General features: G+C 36.4%; 1 protein-coding gene across 4 annotated transcripts; it reads right to left on the bottom strand.

Annotated features, from left to right (window-relative positions):
* Positions 1–793: 793 nt before the first annotated feature.
* LOC753015 (probable inactive tRNA-specific adenosine deaminase-like protein 3) lies at positions 794–16484 on the bottom strand. Of its 4 annotated transcripts, XM_030999409.1 has the most exons (10): positions 16028–16484; positions 10733–10738; positions 10383–10466; positions 9065–9119; positions 8625–8713; positions 7863–8073; positions 4858–4969; positions 3992–4154; positions 2921–3020; positions 794–1472 (listed from the first exon to the last, which is right to left on the bottom strand). In XM_030999409.1, the coding sequence occupies exons 1-10, from the start codon at positions 16140–16142 to the stop codon at positions 1295–1297; spliced, it is 1113 nt and encodes a 370-aa protein (XP_030855269.1). In that variant the 5' UTR covers positions 16143–16484; the 3' UTR covers positions 794–1294. The 4 variants fall into 4 exon arrangements, with proteins under 4 accessions (XP_030855269.1, XP_030855268.1, XP_030855270.1 ...); XM_030999408.1 differs by lacking the exon at positions 10733–10738 and having other exon boundaries at positions 16016–16484; XM_030999410.1 differs by lacking the exon at positions 10733–10738.
* Between the last annotated feature and the right edge of the window lie 5519 nt (positions 16485–22003).

The following is a 22003-nucleotide window of genomic DNA, read 5'->3' as shown; positions in this document are numbered from 1 at the left end:
TTTGAATATTAAACAATTATAATTTGAATAAATTATAGTCGAAATTATTTTTGAATTTATTAAAAATTATTTTGACTACATATTTCAAAGCACCTATTTTTCTTCAAATTTCAAGCAAACAATTGAAATTCCAATTCACATTTTTCACAGTTATTGGTAAAGGACTCGACAACATGGTGAGAAATCAGTCTTCAGCGTATGGATGACAAGAGAGGCAAAAAGAATTATAAAGAAGTAAAATATATATTTTCATTTCTATTATTAAGTTATATGTACATTAAGAATGGCAAATTGTCTGTAAGCATTCGCTAATGGATGTGAAAACAAGAGGCAATTAAAGGAAGTCGATTCACTACATGATAACATATCATTTTGTTTAACTTTCCAAAACAAATCCCAATATATAAACCTATTTCATACACAATACATAACATTACTTTTCATATCAAAATACTATTTTTAAAGGGGAAAATTACAAAACAAACATCAAAATGTTCATCATGAGAGGTTGATAGCACTGATTTTTTTAACATGAAGGTACTAAAAATTACAAAATTCTTTAAAATATTGTTAAAATGCTAAATCGTCCTGGCATAAAATAATGGTGAACTAAAGTTCAATGCATCCAATCCCCATTGTTTTACACACACATGTACATGTATAATTATGAAAATAATTATAGTATTGGAAATTTTCATAGCAAACAAATTCACCATGCTAGGTGCTCAAAGCGCTCCAATATGGCTCTGCTTACTAGGCTACCATTTACAGTATGCAAGGAATTCCTTCCAACCAGTAGTGGCAAATGACGATTAACATCCTGCTAAAGGTCATAAGTGCCGCAGCGGGACTCGAAACATGAATCATATAATCTACAGTCCAACAGCGTATTTACTAGACAACGATAAGGAGGAGGACGACGACCATTATTCCAATCCACACCTTGCTGCTGTTAAGGTCAGCCTTTTTCTTGAGCCATTCTCCCAACTTCATTTAAAGGACATACCGGTTCCCAATGGGCTTCCTCTTACTTCTAATTCCAGAGAGCTGAAATGCAGCTGACTGTATGAAGATTGTCAACGGCCAGGTCCAATGGATGGGATATCAATTGTATTATGGAATAGTGAACATAAATTTATACAAAGATATTATTTTATAGGAGATTTGCAGATTCAAGCCTTGATATAATCATCGGATATACTAAGTTCGCAGATGTGGTGGGTAACATACATGTATGGGACAAGAAAGTTTGAACTTGCTTAAATATTTGAAGACTTCTGAACTAATCTCAAAGCTACCTGTGATCAAGCTGTTGTTCGGCACTGCACAGGTCAACAACCTTGAAGGCTTGGTATCTATGATTAAGAGACGATTCTGCATGAAGTTTGTATCTGCTCCCTAAAGCACCATCTGGGTGACTGTCTATGTAGAAGACACGACGTATACGAGAATGTACCAGGGCCATAGCACACCTGGAGATAAAGAATCAGCATAAAAAGACAGATAAAGAGATAGAGATGGAGAGATAGACAGATGAAGAGATAGAGATGGAGATATAGACAGATGAAGAGATAGAGATAGACAGATGAAGAGATAGAGATGGAGAGATAGACAGATGAAGAGATAGAGATGAAGAGATGGAGAGATAGACAGATGAAGAGATAGAGATGGAGATATAGACAGATGGAGAGATAGAGATGGAGAGATAGACAGATGAAGAGATAGACAGATGTAGAGATAGACAGATGAAGAGATAGAGATGTAGAACAAAATCAAGGAAATTAAAGGAGACCAAAAAAAAGTTGTGTGTAATCGCTTACATGTAGGAAGGTTCAAGGTTGCATGACACTTGCTCCAGCCCCACACTAACCGAATGTGTAGCTTTATAATCCTTGACCCAACACCAATACAAATTCTAACCATAAACCTAACCTAGAACATAATGGGAACCATAAACCTCACTAAGGACATTTTGTACCTTTGATGAAATAAGGCCCGGATCAAACGTCAAATTACCTGTAGAAAATGCATATAATTTATCAACGCACATGGGTTTAGTGTGTTTCTAACAACGTTTATTTCCAATCCAATTCAAAAGGTATTTGATATGAATGTCAATTACATTATTGATCTCAAAAAATACAAGCTACACCACAAGAACCTGTTTGTGCAATAAACACTCATGAATGTGCATGTAGACTCCTATTCACTAGGTGAAAACAGATGGGCTCTTTTATTGGGGCAACTAGTGATATTTAGAAAAAACCAAGCAGATTTGTTATAAAATAATTTGTTCAGAAGTTGACCAGACCTATATTCTATGATGAACAACTTAAATCATGTGAATCCTATATTAAAACGAACAGTAACAGGATCACCCGATGAAAATGAAAATTTCTGCTTTATTGTTGACATCTTACATTACAAAATGTCAATATAAAGGGCAAACCAACCTTTGTTATAAATCAATTTGTGCAAACACAGAAAGAACAAAAAATCAAATGGCGAGAACTGGAAATGAATCACAGATATATATACAAATGTCAAATCAGCAATGTGGTCAGGGGGTTGTAACGTAGTCGCAGTCAACTCTGATTTTTTCTGATTTTCTCTTAAGCGCATTGTCCTTTGGGGCACTACTCAAATATATAACATTTATAGTTATAATAAATTGATATTTCAGTCATTTTGTGTTTTGGAACAAATGGAAGAGTTGCCCAGCACTACATCACAGAGACATTAAGGATTCGGCCAATTTGAAATTCCCATATATTTTAAACGTTTCATAACTTTCTTAAAGGTTGGATTGATTTCCTTCAACCTTTCAATCTACTTCTCTGATTTTTCTTCTTTCTTTCGGAACAATTTGCTATCACGGTTGGGTTCCCTTTAAATACACAATGAAGAGACTTTGACTTACATTACACATGGTTCTTGTGTGATATAGAGGTCGAATCCTGTGCACAGATATGGTGTTTCATCGGTACTGCATTCACCATTTACGGACTCATAGCAGCTCTCTTTTTAGTACCAGTAATCAGAAAATTGAAAACTAGTATGAGTACATTGAAAAATCTGCAAAAGGTTTCCTTCTAAATATCACATTTGCACAAGAAAATGGTAGAATCCCAAAAGAGAAGAGACAGTCGCTCTCTACCATTTTACCCCCCTCCCCCCCCCCCCCCCCCCCCCCCTCCCCCTCCATTTGAGATTAGATGCTTACTGTTACTCGATTTGTGGCCCCTGTTAATTTTCTGTTCAATTTTGGCCAAATCTTACATTTTTGCCTGCATCCAAAAATAATTTCATGTTGAAGGTAATGTCAGCTCATTGCAGTGGATGATCAATTTTGTATGCCATTTCATACTTATTATGGGTGAAACTTTAGTACAGGACATGGCTACATTCTGTAGTCATTCATGAAAATATGACCGGAAATACCAATATAGAGTGCCAAACATCTCCAAGGCAATTCACCCTACAGAGCTCAATGTGTATTTTTGCTTAAAGCTTACTTTCAGGCTGATATTGAAACCCATATGTAAATAGTCCATGTGATTTTGTTTCAATTTCTATTCTACGGGTTTCAATTTCCTTTAAAGTACATCATTTTAAGAGATGATTTTCTGGAGAAGGATTTACAATTTTTCTGTACAGAATTGACACTTTTTAAACAAGTTTCTTTCAGTATAATAACATACAGTAGACACCCATATATTCCATCGTCGTTTATATTTGTGTCAGACTGACTATTGGAAACAATGGATCTCTTCTTACAAATTATTCTCTTGCAAATTAAAAATGAAAAAAAATTGCAGACCCCTCCAAGTTATTCACATTCTAAATAGAAATGACTAAAAACATATAACGTCTGATAACACTTTTAAATACAGGTAAATATTGAGAAACAGAGGACATAAACAAAGAAGAAAGAGAAGCACAAAATGAGATGAAGAAAAAAAATAAAACAGGATAAAGGCAAAGATATTACCTGGACAAATGGACCAAGCTCCACCCCCTTGACTATGAGCCACAAGGTCAATGCACTTCATTACAGCATGCTGGAGTGAGTTTTCCCCTATGCCTGGAACGGATGATGTCATTCCCAGAGTGGTATCAGATTTTGGATCTACAATCAATGCACCAATAGCTGCCTAGAAGGAAAGGGGGTGGAGAGGGGGAAAGAGAATTGCATTACTTGTACAAACAGTAGCAAAATATAATACTCAATACATGTTGTAGCATGAAATTTATGCAAACATCAAATATTGGAGTGTATACATATCATACATGTATTTTTTTACACCAATTTCTTTGAGGAAATTCTTATCCAGACTCAAGTCTTCTCTACATTTATACATTATCTCCCCAACTGACTACCATCCAGAGCCAAGCTGTATCAAATCTTATCTTAAGTAATCAGGAACAAGAGTCAAGCACGACAGAGATTTAAGCAATTTCTGTATTCATTTGAGAATCATCGAGACAGAGGCAAGAAATTTGAAAGCCATGTAGCAGAATATTATAAATTTCATTATAAAATCTTTACCTCATTGGTGAGATAGTATGGGCTGCCCTATATTCATGAGGCTTACATGTACAAACACCAACTTTACTTCTATGATCAAAGACCATTATTTATTTTTTTCCAGACAGGATATCTAGCTGGAATTTAACAGCATGTTCTGGAAGTTTACTTTTTCAGTAACTTTTCTTGACATGAAATAAAACATCCAAGTCAAGAATAAAAAAAAAACCTCATCATGAAGCGTACAAGAATGGGGTAGATTAGCACAGCCTGAACTGTCAAAGTCAACTGATTCAAATAAATGGTTTAAATAGTAACATCTCTCCCACCTTTCCATTCACTTTGGCTTCCTCAGCTTTTCTTATAGCTTTTAGGATGTTTGTGTGAACATTTTTCCTGTCCAGTGCTGAAAAGTGCTCTCCAGATATTAGCCTGCTGAGCCTGGAAGAAAATCATTTAAAAAAACAAAATGAAGATCACTTTTATTACTGATTGAATCATTCTCATCAATGATGTAGCGCGGAGTACACCATTTCCTATACTGCTATGAGAGAGCAAGTTTACAGGGAAAAAAAGTATACTCCAAATGAAGTCAAAGGGGCATCAATCTGTAAAAGGGGGATTCCAACTGGATCTTAAGTTAAATCTGTTTTAATGAAATCAGAAAATTGAGAAACAGATTAAAATATGATACAGGTAGAACCCTCTATAGTTGTAATCACAAAATGCAAATTGACAACTCCATGGCATACCTTTCATGCAACTTAACCATTTGCTTTGGACTACGGGTAAGATTTTTATGTTCCCGGTTTTTCATAAAGGATCAGATTTATTTAATAATTGGTTTAATATGTAAACACATATATGTGGAATAGTTGTATAGTGTACATGTTTTTATATTTTATTTAAAGAAAATGGAGATTTATGACTTTCATAATGCCTACTTAGTAGTCTTGCAGCAAGTACTCATATATTTTACAAACATAATAACTATAATTTAATACGGGAAAATAAACGTGCATACTATGACTCTAAGTTTGATAATGTTCGAAATAATGTGAAAGCAACATGGAAACTTATTAATGCAATTTTAAACAAGAAAACATTAAAGCATGGGATCAATGATATTGAAGTTGATGGTGAAAAGATTACTGATAAACAAAGAATTGTAAATATATTTAATTCTTATTTTTGTACAATCGGGCAAAAACTACAGCAAAGTATTGATAATTTGATTACTTGCAATATTGAATCAACAAAATACGACGAGTACTTGAAGGGTAACTTTTTGAATTCATTGTTTTTACAGCCTGTTACTAACGCTGATATTATTAATGTGGTTTTGAATTTTGATGAAAATAAAAGTCCAGGATACGATGAAATTCACCCTAAGGTATTGAAAAACTCGATTTATATGATTGTTACACCTTTGTGCAATATCTTAAACTTTTCCTTTGAACAAGGTATTTTCCCCGATGCTCTAAAAATTGCAAAGGTGATTCCTGTTTTTAAAAAAGGCAATAAGTCACTTTTAAATAATTATAGGCCGATATCTGTGTTATCTGTTTTTAGCAAAATATTTGAAAAGATTTTATGTGATCAATTGACTCGTTTTATTAGTAAAAATAATATTCTGTATGAAAATCAATTTGCTTTTAGAAAAGGATACAGTACTTGCCATGCTCTTCTTGATTTTATTGATAAAGTTGCAAATGCTTTTGAACTTAATGAATTTTTAATTGGTGTATTTCTAGACTTATCCAAAGCGTTTGATTGTATTGATCATAATATTTTAATAAATAAGTTATGTTTTTATGGTATAAGAGGAATTCCTCTTCTTTTAATTAAAAATTATTTATCAAACCGAAAGCAATATGTTAGCTTTGGTAATTATTACTCTGATCACAGCACTATTTTAACTGGTGTGCCGCAAGGTTCTAATCTTGGCCCGCTCCTGTTTTTACTGTATATCAATGACTTGCCATCTGTAAGCAATATTTTATCTTCTATTTTATTTGCTGATGACACCACTCTGTTTTTATCTGGTAAAGATCCTGTAGAAATAAATATTCTACTGAATTCTGAAATTGTTAAAATACACAAGTGGTTCCTTGCCAATAAATTGTTGATTAATTTTGAAAAAACAAACTATGTAATTTTTAAAACAAGAAATAAATATGTAAATGAAGCTGCTATCAAGATTTGTATAAATAGTAAAGAAATTAAGCAAGTACACCAAGTTACTTTCTTAGGCGTCATTATTGATGAAAACTTAACGTGGAAGGACCACATTTATTATATTTCTAACAAGCTGTCAAAGGTCATTGGTGTTTTAAATAGACTCAAAGATATTTTACCATTACGCATACTTGTACAATTGTATAACTCTATGATTTTGCCTTATTTTAATTATTGTATTATTGTATGGGGCAACTGCGCTTCGTATCTGCTTCAAAAGCTATTTTTATTACAAAAAAGAGCTGTCAGGGTTATAACAAACTCATATTATAGAGCACATACAGGAACATTGTTTTTTAAGCTGAAGTTTTTAAAACTTTATGATCTATATGATATAAGTATTGGAGCTTTTATGTTTTCTTACATGTACAATATAACTACTTTACCTGATTGTTTTAATAATTATTTTATTTTAAATAGAGATATAAATCAATATAGTACTAGAAATTCACACAAACTTTATGTTCCTTCATTTCGCTATAATTTGTCAAGAACAGTAATAAAATATAAAGGATCCATTATTTGGAATAACTTACCAGATTCTCTCAAAGCATGCCCAACATTGTCTAGTTTTAAGCGTAATTTTAAACACAAACAAATATCAAGTTACAATATACTTTTTTAGCTTTTATTAATTCTGCCTGTCCTTGTATGTGTGTTTATATGTCTTAGTTAATGTAATGTCTATATTGTCAATATTTTGCTTTTAATTACTGAAGATTTTACTTTTGGGGTTGTAGAAAAAGGGGACCAGCCTAGATAGGTCAATGGCCTTTGCTGGTCCCTCACATCCCTACTCCACCCATTAATCAATTTTAGTGTTACTGTTGTTGTTTTTGTTCTTATTATATTTTATATATATTGCATTTTGTATAATTGTATTTTTAATGTTATAATGATGTTTTTATTGGATGTGAAATAAAATGAACTTGAACTTGAACTTGATAGTGGAACATTCAAGTCTGAAGTGTGTATGAAATCAAATAACCTAATAAATCAAAAGTAGTCACTGCATAGAATTGATATTGACATTATCCATCAAATGTGGAATATCCCTTTCTCAGTGAGACACCCATCTTCAGTCTGAAACACTCACTCCTTGTCTTCATGGTATGCTGTAGGCCAGTGTTGAGATGCCTCTTCATACTGAGCTTTGGTCTGAGGTGGGGCACTAGGAATGTATGCAAGAAATGGTTCCCCTAGGAGATCTCTGTCGATGTCATCATTCAGAATCATTGAGACTGATACCTCATCAGTGATGGGCAGTGTTACCTTACTGGTTTCACAAAGAATGATCTGCAGTTCAGCTGGGGGTGAAAACAATTGAAAAATCTGTGAAGCTCAATGATCTTCATCCTTTCTTTGTTTAACTTCTTATAACAAGTAAATTATTCATATCCTCGATCAAGGTTTGTACTTTTTTTTAAGTACCGGTACATGAAAAATGTGATTTGTTTCTTGAGAATATGACATATTAAAACTTACAGGTACATCTAACTAAAATTATCAACAAAGTCCTAATTTAACCAGTCCACCTTTCATTCTTGTTACATTCTTGTCTTGTTCGAATTACAAACACAAAAACACATCAAATTTACAAAGATTATGAATAATTCAGTTGTTAACGGCTACATTGTACATGCTTTTCTATAGGTTCCAGCACATTTCACAGTTTTGTACTTTTCTTGTCTGGGTTTCCTTTAACATGATAAAAGTTGTCAAACATATTTGGTGATATATATTTTTTCAAATTCCAACCTGTCGCTGTTACATATTTTAAGCCCTTGTGGATCGCCCTGTTTTATGGGAACACTGTACCACAATTCTTTAACATCATGAAAAATAAATACCAGTATACCTTTTTCATAACTCCCGTTCTTCAAAGTCTGCTTCCGTACTCTTTTGATGTGTGAAAAGCCGTCTAAAGGATGCACATCTGAAAGCTGCCTAGTGGAAAATTAAAATTAGGGATTATAATCCAGTTTATTCTTGTTTTACCATCAGATAACATAATAATAATGAACTAAGCAATTTCTAATGAATAAATTAATCTGAGTATCCCTCTAAAGATGTCCGGAGTGAAGTGCAATAAATATGTATGTGCATGTATGAAGAGAATGGATATATTCTGATTACATGTTAGTATCGATTCAGTTTAAAAAGCATTATATATGGAAAAACTAGCGTGTATGCAAGCACACTACCAGAATTGCTTACACATACAACATAGTTACCATGGGATACAACAAAATATATTCCTTGATTCATAAAGGCCAAATTGATTACAAAACCAATTACCTAAGTAGAGTGCTTGTGTTCTTCTTGTCGAGAATGGCTGCAGCATAAACAGAAACTGAAATATATATCAAAGAAAAGACAAAACATTAGAATAGAATAGAATAGAATACCCGGTAGACTATAATTGTATTGTCTTCTTCCAAAGAATGAAGAAACTTTCCTCCCAGGTGATACATATACATAAACATTTCACAACTTATACAAAATTTATAATATAAATACAATCATACCAAAATATTCAAATGCATACAAAATACAAAAGTATGAAATGAATAACATACATAGAATACAAATTACATAAAACATAAGGATACATGGAAGAAGACAGAAGGAAGAGATAGAGAAAGAGAAAAGAAAGAAGAAGGGGAAAGAAAGGAAAGTAACAAAAAGAAAAGGAGAGAGAGGGAGAGAAGGAGGTGAATTGGAGGAAGGTAAGCGAGAATTAGCAGAGAAAGGAAAAGAGGGAGAAAGTACATGGCACTTTAAGGTTTAGAAAGTTATTGGGAGGGCAGCTGCACTGCTGCTGCTCAGAGGAAAAGTACACAAAAAAAAACTAAAAACCAACTCCTAAGTACAAGTTGAAATACAAGGTAAAGTCGGCGGGCGCATGCAAGGTGGCTACCATGCCAACCATTGTTGTTAGCTTGGAGACAAGTTCAGCAACCTGGCACGCGCCATTAGTGCAATGGTACAACATTTTGCACGAGGTGAAAGATAAGAGACGCCAAAATAGAGCGTTTCATCTTTCACTGAATGCAAAACCTTGTTCCATTGCACGAATAAAGGCCATTCACTATTTGTTTTATACAACACCTCGGACGTTAATGGGCTTAAAACAGTTTTTCTGGGCCTAAATCTCAGCGATTTTTGTTTGTTTTTAATTCATGAAATTGCCGATAGTGAGCGCGCACTATTAAGCAGGCAGCAAACCATGCGCCGCGCAAACAAAGATTTATGTTTATTTTGACGTGGAGTGCAATTTTGTTTGATCCTTTCGCACCATTGCACTCTGACGTCACTTAGCTCACAATATACTTTGTACATCGTTAGTGACGCCAGAGTGCAATGGTGCGAAAGGATCTAAGGGAATTGCACGGCTGGAGAATGATGCCGTTCAATGGTACTTTTAGCGCATGTCATGTGATCAAGAATTGACCAATGAGGTTGCAAGAATCTTAGTAGGCGTTGTATAAATTAGTCTAAGGCGTAATTTCATTTTAGGCAATAATATCTCACATACATGTACTATCAAAATTATGACTTGTTACCATTGGTGACATTAAATGAAAAGTTTGAATAAAATGATGTGAATAAATACCTAAGGAAACTGGAGCTGAGACATGATCAGGAAGAACTGGTATAATCCTCATCTCATCATGACTGGTAATAATCTGGCTTGAACCTGTTAAAAGTGTGAAATAAGTAAGAGGGTTTGGAAAGTTTTTGGCTACATGATGATGTATACATTTGTAACATAGTGTCATCCTTCAAGGATGAGACTATTGGTACACCATGGATCATAACAGATCTTCATTTTCAAGATTGAAGACTTTCTATAGAAAATTGTGCTTATCAAATGTGAAAACACATTTCATTATGTCATTGAAAACTGTTTTTTTATTTCTTCTTTATCGGCAAAATCTGCCTTATATGTGATTAGTGCTCTACCAGTACCTACCACAGCTAATAAAATGAATAACGATTAACAACATGGTGTGTCAGAAATTTTAAAGATAAACTTTAGTACTGATAATGCGATTGCATTGTGAAAGAAAAGGTGTGGAAAGGATCAGAAACAGTTGATCATGTAGCATGTAAGTATTGGTGTGCACTGCAAGGTTCTGGAGTCATCAAAATCATAATAAATTTGACCGAGTCTTGGTAAAGTAACAAGCACTCACATAGAAAGCTATATACGGGACAACACACATGGTGTCGGGGCTAGTACTACCTTGATTTCCTTGTCTTTCTATGCTCATTACTCAGCCAGTATACATTTTCTTCCAAAATTGTTTGGCACATGTCATTTATTTGTAATCTTGAACATTCAGTGTAAGTTTCGTTTGATTCTGTGAGAATTGTTTTTTTTTTTTTTTTACCAGTACTGGAGTTTATCTTTAAGGTAAAAGTTAATTTGAAAGAAAAAACAATCAAACATATTTAATTAAATGATATATGCAACGGGTGCCTAAAATGTCATGGGCTTTTCCTTTGTAAACTATTTAACAGAATCAACGGAATGACAGTTTTAGGCATCCGGTGTAAAGCGCGCAAGCTTTTACGTTTAATTAAATCATTAGAGAAAAAAGACGATTCGTTGTAACGTTCTCGACTCTTAATCCTCGTCTGAATTCAGTTTCCCCCCCCCCCCCCCTCCCGCGGGAAGCGCTGAAGCTTTTACGTTTCATTAAATCATTAGGAGAAAGAAGACGATTCCTTGTACCGTTCTCGACTCTTAATCCTCGTCTGAATTTAGTTTTCCCCTCCTCCCTCCCGTGCTACACGCAGAAGCTTTTACTTTTCTTTAAAATCATTAAAGAAAGAAGACGATTCGTTGTATACCGTTCTCGACTCTTAATCCTCGTCAAAATTCAGTTCCCCCCCTTCCGCACGCGCAAAGCACGCAAGCTTTTACGTTTAATTAAATCATTAGAGAAAAAAGACGATTCGTTGTACCGTTCTCGACTCTTAATCCTTGTCTAAATTTAGTTCCCCCATCTCCTGCGCGAAGTGCGAAGCTTTGACATTTCATATAATTATTAGAGAAACAAGACGATTCGTTGTACCGTTCTCGAAAATAATCCTAGTCTGAATTCAGTTTACCCCCCCCCCCCCCCCCCCACCCGAAGCTATTACGTTTCATTAAATTATTAGAGAAAGAAGACGATTCGTATTAGGGCAATTCCACGGTAACGGAAGGACACTCAGACAAGATTTTTGAACTTCAGGTTCATACTAAAAGAACTGTTTTATTAGTATAAGATGTGAAACAGTACAGATATAATACCTATATAAGTGCCTTTAATTCTCCCCAAAAAAATTGTCATTATAGTTAATTAGTTTAAGAATGTGCATATTAATTATCTCGGTAACGGAAGGACATAAAAATGGACATGGTTTTTCCAGTTAATTAGTGTTTATCCAAACTTTGTGAAGTTGATGAAGCTTTCCACTTGACTGAAACACATTTTGTTCCCCATAGTTTAATACATACTAATAAAACATTTCTTTTAGTATGAACCTGAAGTTCAAAAATCTTGTCTGAGTGTCCTTCCGTTACCGTGGAATTGCCCATTACCATTCTTGACTCTTAACCCTTGTCTTAATTCAGTTCCCCTCCCGCGCGAAGCGCGAAAGCTTTGACCTTTCATTAACATTATTTAAGAAAGAAGACAATTCGCTGTACATGTAACATTCTCTTCTTTTAATCCTTGTCTTAGTTCAGTCCCTCCTCCTGCGCGAAGGCTTTGACATTTCATTAAATTATTAGAGAAAGAAGACAATCGTTGTACCGTCTTCGACTCTTAATCCTTGTCTGGATTTCAAAAATGTTTTTTGTCTGCTCCTTTTTCTTCCTACGTCCTCTTCCTTTTCTATCCTCTCTTTTTTTTGGGGGGGGCCGCCCCCACCGCCCCCTGTGGGGTAGTGAGCACATTTTTTTTTTTTTGGTCCTCAGAAAATTTTAAATTGGCACCCCCCCCCCCCCCCTTGAGCGCCAGGGGGGGCCCACCTCCCCAAAAAGGTAAAAACCATGTGTTTTTACATGATTTTTTTGTCATTTTACAACAAACGCATAAAAAAGTATAATTAACTAAAAAATGAGAAAAAATGAGAAAAATTATGTCATTTCAGCATTATGTGTAAACCACCGTTATGGAATTCAAAATAAACCATGATTAAATCCCCCCCCCCCCCCACCCTCCCCTGATCTACACTTTGTTGGTGGAAAAATTGCAGCTGATCTCCCCTACCTTTCTTCTTTCTCTTTTTTTCTTTCCCTTTCTCTCCTCTTTCCCTTTCCCTTCCCTTCCCTTCCCTTCCCTTCTCTTTTAGGTTTGCTGGGGGGGGGGGGGGGGAGACAAGGTCCTTTTGGCCCCTACCCTTTTACACACATTGTTGGCGGGATTAACCGCAAATGATCTATTTCCCCTTCTTTTCACCCTTTTTTTTCTCTTCCTCTTTTTCAGTCTCTTTTAGCTCTCCTTTTTTCCTTTTCCTTCCTTCTCTCTTTTTTTAAGCGGGGGTGGGGGAGGCAAGGGCCTTTTGCCCCACCCCACCCCGATCCACAACTTGTTGGCGGGAAAATTGCAACTAATACCCCCTTCTATTCTTTTCTTCTTCCCCAATTTAATTCCCTTTATCTCCTCTTTTCCTTTTTTCTTTCTATTTCCTTCCTTCTCTCTTATTTTTTTGATTGGGGGGAGGCAACAGCCTAGGAGGCGAGGCCCCCCCCCCCCCAATCTCCTTCTACCTCCTTTTCTTTTCTTCTTCCTCTTCTTTCTTTCCCTTTCTCTCCTCTTTCCCTTCTTTTCTTTCTCTTTCTCTCTCTCTTTCCCCCCCTTTTTCTTTTCCTTCTTTTTTTTTCCTTCTTTTTTTTTTTCCTTCATTTTTTGTTCCCTTTTTTTTTTCCCCTTCTTTTTTATCCTTTTTTTCCTTTCCCCCCCCCCCCCCCCCTTGATCCGCCAGTGTCTAGATCTACCAATACCAGTTTGAATTATGCATGAACGTACCGTTTCAGTGGTTCCGATATAAAAATTGGATAACAAGTCCATAAATTTCGCCTTTGGAAATAGGTAATGACAACTTTGAATTTGATACCTTTACAAAAGAGAAAAATATTTATAAATCAGCAAATTAGATCTAAATTAGGAAAAACGGGGGGAGAAAGTTTTTGTACCAAAAGTGGTCCAAAAGTGGTCCAAAATCGGCTCAATCTCCCCTGGTTGTGCGAGGCGTATGGGTTACCATCTGTGTATGGGGAATGTTGACAAAACTATAGATCTACCAGACAGTTATTTCCGTCTAGACCTAGTACTAGATCTAGGCCTATTATTATTAAGCATGAGTAGTGCTGAGAATAGACAGCAATAACCATCTGATTTGGGTCATTTCTTTAATAAAACTGACATTTGTTGTCATTCCCCAATACAGATGGCAACCCAGAGATCTCGTACCGTGGGGGTAAATTAGAGCCACAGCGTAACAGCTTTTCGTTACCGACATTTCTCCCCCGATTTTCTTTATTTAGATCTAATTTCCTGATTTCTAAATCAGATGTAAATTAGGTCGGTCTATATATCTCCTAATTACAGTTTTCAAAATTTGCTAACCTATTATAGAATGTGAAATTTTCGGACTTACTTATATGAATTATCCAATTTGTTCCTCAGAACCGCGAAGCACTTACGTTCATGCATTCGAAATATTACCCGGCGGCCGATATATTTCCGGGTCCACCTACCAAAACATAGCCAATGGCCAATCAGAGCACTCGTTTCGTGGGAGTTCGTTGGTCAAGCCGGGCCGACTCGTATGTAGCTACGGTAGCTATTGGACGTTCGAAAAGAAAAAATTAATATTCATCAACTAAAACCAAGACGGATAATGTTGACGACGAGACTTTCTCGGATTAATCATTAATTTAGGATCTAAATGAGCAAGCTATCGTAAGTCAAATAAGCTATATATATGTTATTTTTAATTAGACTCTAATTATTGTCATATTGCAGCATGTGTGAGGATGTAAAGAGTGAAAATCTCGTAGCATATCTCATTCATCGCGGTCCTGCCGAACCGAACCATTGGTTCCGTACAGTCCCGATAGGACAATCTTCAGTCTCTATAATCGGAGGTCTAGTGGAGCCAGACGTAGTCTCAGTGGAACAACCGACGATTAACTGTTAGAGAGACTGAAGTTTTCGGTCTATGCTGAGAAGTGCTATGTTTTTTATCTGAAACCACTGGAAACCACGTTGAATATTAATGTCGTAGTACGTGTGAGACGATAAATGAAACTCGGGAAACGTGTGTTAGCGTAACCGGTGCTTTAATTCATAAACCGTTGATTCTCGGTGATTCATGCACGCAGAAACGGGAAAAAAACCCAAAGTCTTCAGCAATAAACCACTGAAGCTCTCAACTACAGTGGAGAAGGAAGTGAAGGGGAAAAGGGAGACACCAAGAAACTACCAGCAATCAACTCAGCTCAGCTCAGCAACAGAAGCTGCAACATGCAAGTCCTGATCTTGCCCTCGAAAATACTGCCAAACAGTTGAACCAAAACCCTCGTTAAAACAAGGAAACCGCGTGACTCTGTAATACATAGCTACAGGCACAGCAACAACGTCCTCTCCGCAATTGAACGTGACATGAATGTGATTCAATACTAACATGTATGTTAACACATTAACGTGGGCGGCGTACCACACAATAAATCATTCATCCGCAAAATCATGTGCAACACGCGTAGCGAACTAATTTGCATAATCGGACAAGTCCGCGATCTACATAAAACATAAACTAGACTAGTCCACATTCCCACATTAATAATAATAATAATAATAGTGGGTTCTTGTATAGCGCTCAGTCAGATTTGACCCTCCTGGCGCTCCCGATTAGCAAAAAATCGGAATCCATGTTGAAAAAGATTTTCAAAATGGATTTCGATTTTGACCCATAATTTCCTAAAAAGGGACTATTAAACTGATTATTTCAGTCAAGTTGGTAAGTGGAACTGATTTATTATAGCCTAGGCCTAATTTACAATATAACATGCTCGAGGTAAAATGACATTTTGGGGGATTTTGGGGGCAAAACGCTACGACCAGGACTGGCCGTGGCGTTAGCAAGGACATGTGTATAAACGGCTTCCGTCTCTAAAGAGAGAGCCGGCCGACCCTATTCCAATAAGAGGCTAACGAACGAAAGAGACGGAAAATTCGGTCTACTTACCAATAGACCTACCAGGACCAATGGCAATGTCATCATCACTCCCGTAACTGCGAGATCTTGCAGTTATACACACATCTGTACCTTCACACAATTTTCTCCTCTTAACTGCTGCGGGATGATTTGCCATTTTCTATTATGACCTGGACTGGAGCTACTGCCCTGGATGAGACATGCGCTGCACAGTATAAACACGGGAGCTTCCTCTGCTCTGCAGGCAGCACATTGGGACGAGACAGCTTGCATGTAGCTAGAATCTAGACTGAAAATAGACAGAAAATAACCGTCTGATTTGGGTCATTTCTTTAATAAAACTGACATTTGTTGACGGAGGTCTAGTGGAGCCAGACGTAGTCTCAGTGGAACAACCGACGATTAGAGAGACTGAAGTTTTCGGTCTAGACTGAAAATTGACCTGGCTGCTGCTAGCTGGAGGGGGTTCGGTAACGGTCCGCTCGCGGTCGGTACGTACTTATACGGTCGATGATATGCTTCGCGCGCGCGGCGTCTGTGCATGCTCTGAGTGCATCCTTTCCGTATGCCATGTCCATATCCATATGAATGCATTGGTTTCCATACGCACTATAAACTGAACATTCCGAACAAAAATGCTAACGATACGGTAGATTTAAAAAACAAATATGTATTGACCTTACTGTCGTTACCGAGCCGCGATGGTCCACTCTAAGTTCAAGTTCAAGTTTCAAGTTTCAAGTTTATTTGTCTTCCAGAAAACACATGTGAAAAAAATATAATAGAGTATAATCATAACAGTACAATGTAGAACAAAGGAAGTTCCTATGTAAGTGGCCGGTAAGTGGCCGAGGCATTTATTAGTAGAAGAAAGATGCATGCACTGTCTTTTTACAGAGGAAAAGGGGAATTAATTAATGCAAAAAGGGGCACAGATTAGGATAGGGGCACTTATCAGACTCTGAGGTGCATGAAAAGGGCATAATATAGAAAAGGGAAGGTGGGCACTTTTCTGAAGTTAAAGGGACAATTTCCCCTACGTAAAAAGGAGCATTTTTGGGGCCGGGTACATAAAAAAAAATGCCAGCTCTGGGTAATAGTATAGAATTATCATAATTACCTATTTATTTCTTTATTTATTCATTTATTTATATATTTATTTATTAACTCTATCTGAACTAGAATATATTTACAAATATCATACATAGTACATTCAAAATGCGCACCAATTCATTCATTTTATAAACAGTTTTAAAAGACAAGCCGTTAAAGGTAATACAAAGTTTTGGGAAATTTCGAACATTGGGTGGATAGTGATTCGTATAGTGATTTGTATATAAATGGATGCCCCTGCATGTGGATGTACAGTCAAACCTGTCTATAGCGACCACCCAAGGGAAACACAAAAAGTGGCCTTTGTAGATAGGTGGTCTTTGTAGACAGGTTCATTTAGTACATGATTCAATGAGAATCCATTTTCAAGGGAAACAACAAATGTGGCCTTTGTAGACAGGTGGTCTTTGTAGACAGGTGGTCACTAAAGCAGGTTTGACTGTATTATAAGCACCAAAAATATTAGCCCCTAAAACACTTCTGCTTTCGAGAAAAATTGAATATAAAAATTTACCGGTGCTCCCGATAAATTTTGATAAATTTCAAATAGTGCCTACAGCCGCACAATGGAAGCTGCGATCCTGACAATTTCAAAATATGTAGTTGTGATATATAATTACCAAACGGCATTAGCTAATCGGTCGATTTTAGTCTACATTGTTTCAGGGTTTAATAAATATCTTGACCTTGAGAGGGAGCTACAACATAAATAGTTTAATATTCATAATTTCATAACTTTAGACTCGATTTCAACCGCGACAACGATCACTGAATATAGTAGGATCGCATATGCTTCCAATATGTTCATTATTTTGAACCAAATTCATGACCCCATACCAAAACTTTGTATTACCTTTAATACTTGTTTTTTTTTACTATTCTACGAGTATAATGTACAATTCTATTTTTCTTGCGCTTCATAAAACCACATTCTTCACTCGTTTGTTTTGGTGTCTGAGAAAAGTTGCAACATAATAGTTCTTGCAAATTTGCTATTTTTTTAAAGCTACATGGCAAGTACAGGAAAATCAAATAATCGGGACATTTGCCAATTCATATTTTGACCGGGCATCGCTCCAAACGAGTTGAATTGCCGAGCCAATTAAAACAACTCGTCTTCTAGTTCCAAACAAATTGACATCATCGAGTTCCATTAACTTGTCATCTCGTCTTCTCGTGAAAAACAATTCAACTTGCCGAGTTTTAACAAACCGTCATCTCGTCTTCATTCTTGTCTTTAATAAGTCGACTTGCCGAATTCCAACAATTCGTTTTCTCGTCTGTTAACTTGTCTTCTCCCCTTCTTGCCCTAAGTTATTATAATATCGTTATCTCGTCGGTACTTTTAAGCTTCCAATCCCACGTGCATTTACATGTATTTTACATGCTACATCAGGCGCGTACGCAGGATTTTTTCAAGGGGGGGGGGGTTAACATTTTTAAATCGGGCCGAAAATTTCGCAACGACTCAGCCAACCGCTGAATAAGCGGGGGGGGGGGGGGGGGGGGTAAGAGGACGCTTCTTTTTCTTTCTTTTTTTGGTCTCGAAATTTGGAAAGTTGACATTTTGCTCCGTTGGGGGGGGGGGGTAAGGTCAACTTTTTAGGTCAGCCATTGGTATAATTTTCATTTTTTTTTTTTATTGAAAAAAATTAAAAAATTAAAAAAATTACTAAAGGGGGGTTTCCTCCAAAATACACTGTCGCTCATGAAGGTGGAATATTTTTTTTATATTCCAATTTATGGAATTATTTTAAAAATAATTTAAAAATAATAGATCTAGATAATAGTATACATTCTCAGATTTTATTGAATAATAATTTGCCAATGTGTGTTTTGCGTGACTGCTAAAGCATGTGTATGCTACTATGCTTATCAACTAGGGGACCTATGCCCTTAAGTCATAAATGACAGTAATGAGGATTAATGCCCCCAAAAGGGCACTAATATAGCACATCGACACGGTTTTGATCCTGGGGCCTCACAGTTACGAGGCCATTGCTTTGTCACTGAACCATGACTGTACGCAGCGGGGGCTAGTGTAGGGGGCAGTTTCCATAAGTTAAACAAAACACAGAAAATGCAATAAATTTTCAATAATTTATTGCATTTAACCCCGGTGCCTAACATTAAAAAAAAATCTGTGTGCCCATGCCTTGAGCCATAATGCATGGCCGTCCAGAGGATTTTTTTATGTTGGAGTCGGAGACCGGGGTAAAATGCAATAAATTATTGAAAATTTATTTGCATTTTCTGTTTTTTTTTAAATTTATGGAAACTGCCCCCTACCCTAGCCCCCGCTGCGTACAGTCATGGTTCAGTGACAAAACAATGGCCTCGTAACTGTGAGGCCCCAGGATGAAAACCGTGTCGATGTGCTTTATTAGTGCCCTTTTGTGGGGCATTAATCCTCATTACTGTCATTTATGACTTGAGAGCGTAGGTCCCCTAGTTAATAAGCATAGTAGCATACACATGCTTTAGCAGTTCCGCAAAACACACATTGGCAAGTTATTATTCAATAAAATCTGAGAATGTATACTATTATCTATATCTATTATTTTTAAATAATTTTTAAAATAATTCAATAAATTGGGGTAAAACTAAAATATTCCACCTTTATGAGCGACAGTGTACACACATAAAAATACCAAAGGGGGGGTTCACCCCCCCCCCCCCCTGCGTACGCGCCTGTGCTACATAATGGTTCAATATCAATCCCCGACCAGTTTTACCATACATCATGTACAGTTAGGTGAGAATTGTCCTTACAAAACTTGATATAAAAATCTTGATTTGATTTATACGTTAAAACTCAAAACTTCACTAAACCATATTATGATTATTTTGGTAGTACTGTAATACCATTTTCCATCACGTGCACCGCAGGACTTATTTATAAAATAATGATAGAAAGAAAAAGAAATTGCCAATCACACTTAGCCTCAACAATACATCTTTAATCATAAGGATGTTCTGTCAATCAAATCAAAGGCCTTTTTAAAAATCAGTAATGCACTAATAAAATAGAAAATTCTTAGATTATCGACTTCAGAAATCAGTTGTTGAAACCCTTGTTATCTGTCGATTACTTCTTCGGCCTCACGAAATTTAGTAATCCTGTGTGGTTTACAATAAAAGGTAAAAAGTTATCCGAAAAAAACGTAACAATAATTATGTGTGATTCCTCGATAATCATCAGGGTTCGGTATTTTGACCTTTCTTGTAGATATGAACAATACTAGCCCGATACACCATTCTGTTGGAACAAATTAAGCAACTTGTCAATACAACAAGAGGTGATGTATAGTCTAGTGAATAGGTCGTCGGACTGTGGATTACACAGGGTCCGCGGTTCGAGTCCCGCCACCGCACTAATGTCCTTAGGCAAGACATTTATCTTCATTTACCACTCTCCACCCAAGTTTTAAATGGCTATAGCGATAGGAAGGAATTAGCCCTTGAATGCTGTGAGCCCCGAATGCTGCAATTTATGAGCAACCGAAATCGGTAGCCTAGCAGAGCCGGGATAATATTGGAACGCCTTGATCACATTGCATGGTGGATATGTGCGCTATATAAATATCCAATATTATTGACATCGAAAACAAAATTACTAGTAATACATCGATTCAGCATGCCATTGGTATAATAATTACAAAAACACGATTTTTTTTTTATCAAATCCTTACTGGCATTTTTAAAGTTCTTTATCATTCTTTCAACTTCCTCTAGACAGTGTGACTGGTGCATTCAAAACATCATGTTATAGCAGACCTGCTTATGATCATGACATTCCATGTCATTTATTATTATTGTGATAATCAGAGCACTCACCAATCTCCAATCTCAACGCTCCTAATTGACAAGCACAGAAGGGCGCCGGAGCGACTTTCAAAGTGGGGGGGGGGGGGTGGCGCCAACAAAAAAGAGCGCTTTCTTAAAACATAAAAAAGGGCAACTACAAAGATAAATTTCAAGGCGAAAATAAACACTATTATTTAGACATTGGTATATACCCCTACATTGTGATTACATTATCTGGGACGCTTTGAATATTTTTTTTTCTCTTTATACATCATACAAGATATTGCTTAAGCATCGTACTTTGCAGTTGGGTGTGTGGTTTGAATATTCATTTGCGAGCGAGCGAAGCAAGCGAGGGAAAAATGTAAGATTATGATAATTACATAACTACCTAATTATATCATTACATCATTAAATAAATGTGAGTGAGTATAACGAGCGAGCTTTGGGGAAATAGCTCTTAGTCGCTTTGACTTAGGGGCACGTGATGACAGGAAAAGGGACACAAAAAGTAGGTATAATGTCAAAATACAAAGGGTAATAAATATCAGAGGTGAAAATGGGGCACTTCTTATACGTGAAAAGAGGCACTGACCGGGGATGAAAAAAGGCACTTATGAGAATGGTAAATGGGCATTTGTAGACGGAAATGGGGCACCCATCAGATTTTGTTAAGATTTATTAATTTATAAGAGGTGAAACCGCTTGTCATTTCATTTATTTATGAAAAGGTAATAGGTCCCTTATTAGAAATAAAAGGAGGTACGTATCATTGTTAAAAGGGAAATTATCAGAGGGGAAAAGGGGCGCTTATCAAACTGAAAAGGGGCACTGACCAAATATGAAAAAGGGTACTTAGGCTATGTGAGTGAAAAGTGTCAATTTTCATAGGTGAAGAGGGGCATTTATGAGAAGGGGGAGGAGCTCTTTTGTAATAAAAGGTGCGCTTATCGGAGTTAAAAGGGGGAAGGGGCACTTCTTACAAAGGGAAAGATGCCTTTGTCAAGTAAAAGGAGCACATCTCAAATTTGAATAGGTTAATTATTAGAGGTGAAGGGGCCACTTATCAAAAGTGAAAAGGGGCACTTCTCGTAGCTG

The sequence above is a fragment of the Strongylocentrotus purpuratus genome, unplaced genomic scaffold (genome assembly GCF_000002235.5).
Source record: "Strongylocentrotus purpuratus isolate Spur 01 unplaced genomic scaffold, Spur_5.0 spur5_scaffold_5, whole genome shotgun sequence".
Classification (NCBI taxonomy): domain Eukaryota; kingdom Metazoa; phylum Echinodermata; class Echinoidea; order Camarodonta; family Strongylocentrotidae; genus Strongylocentrotus; species Strongylocentrotus purpuratus.
This window is presented reverse-complemented; position numbering and strand designations above follow the sequence as displayed.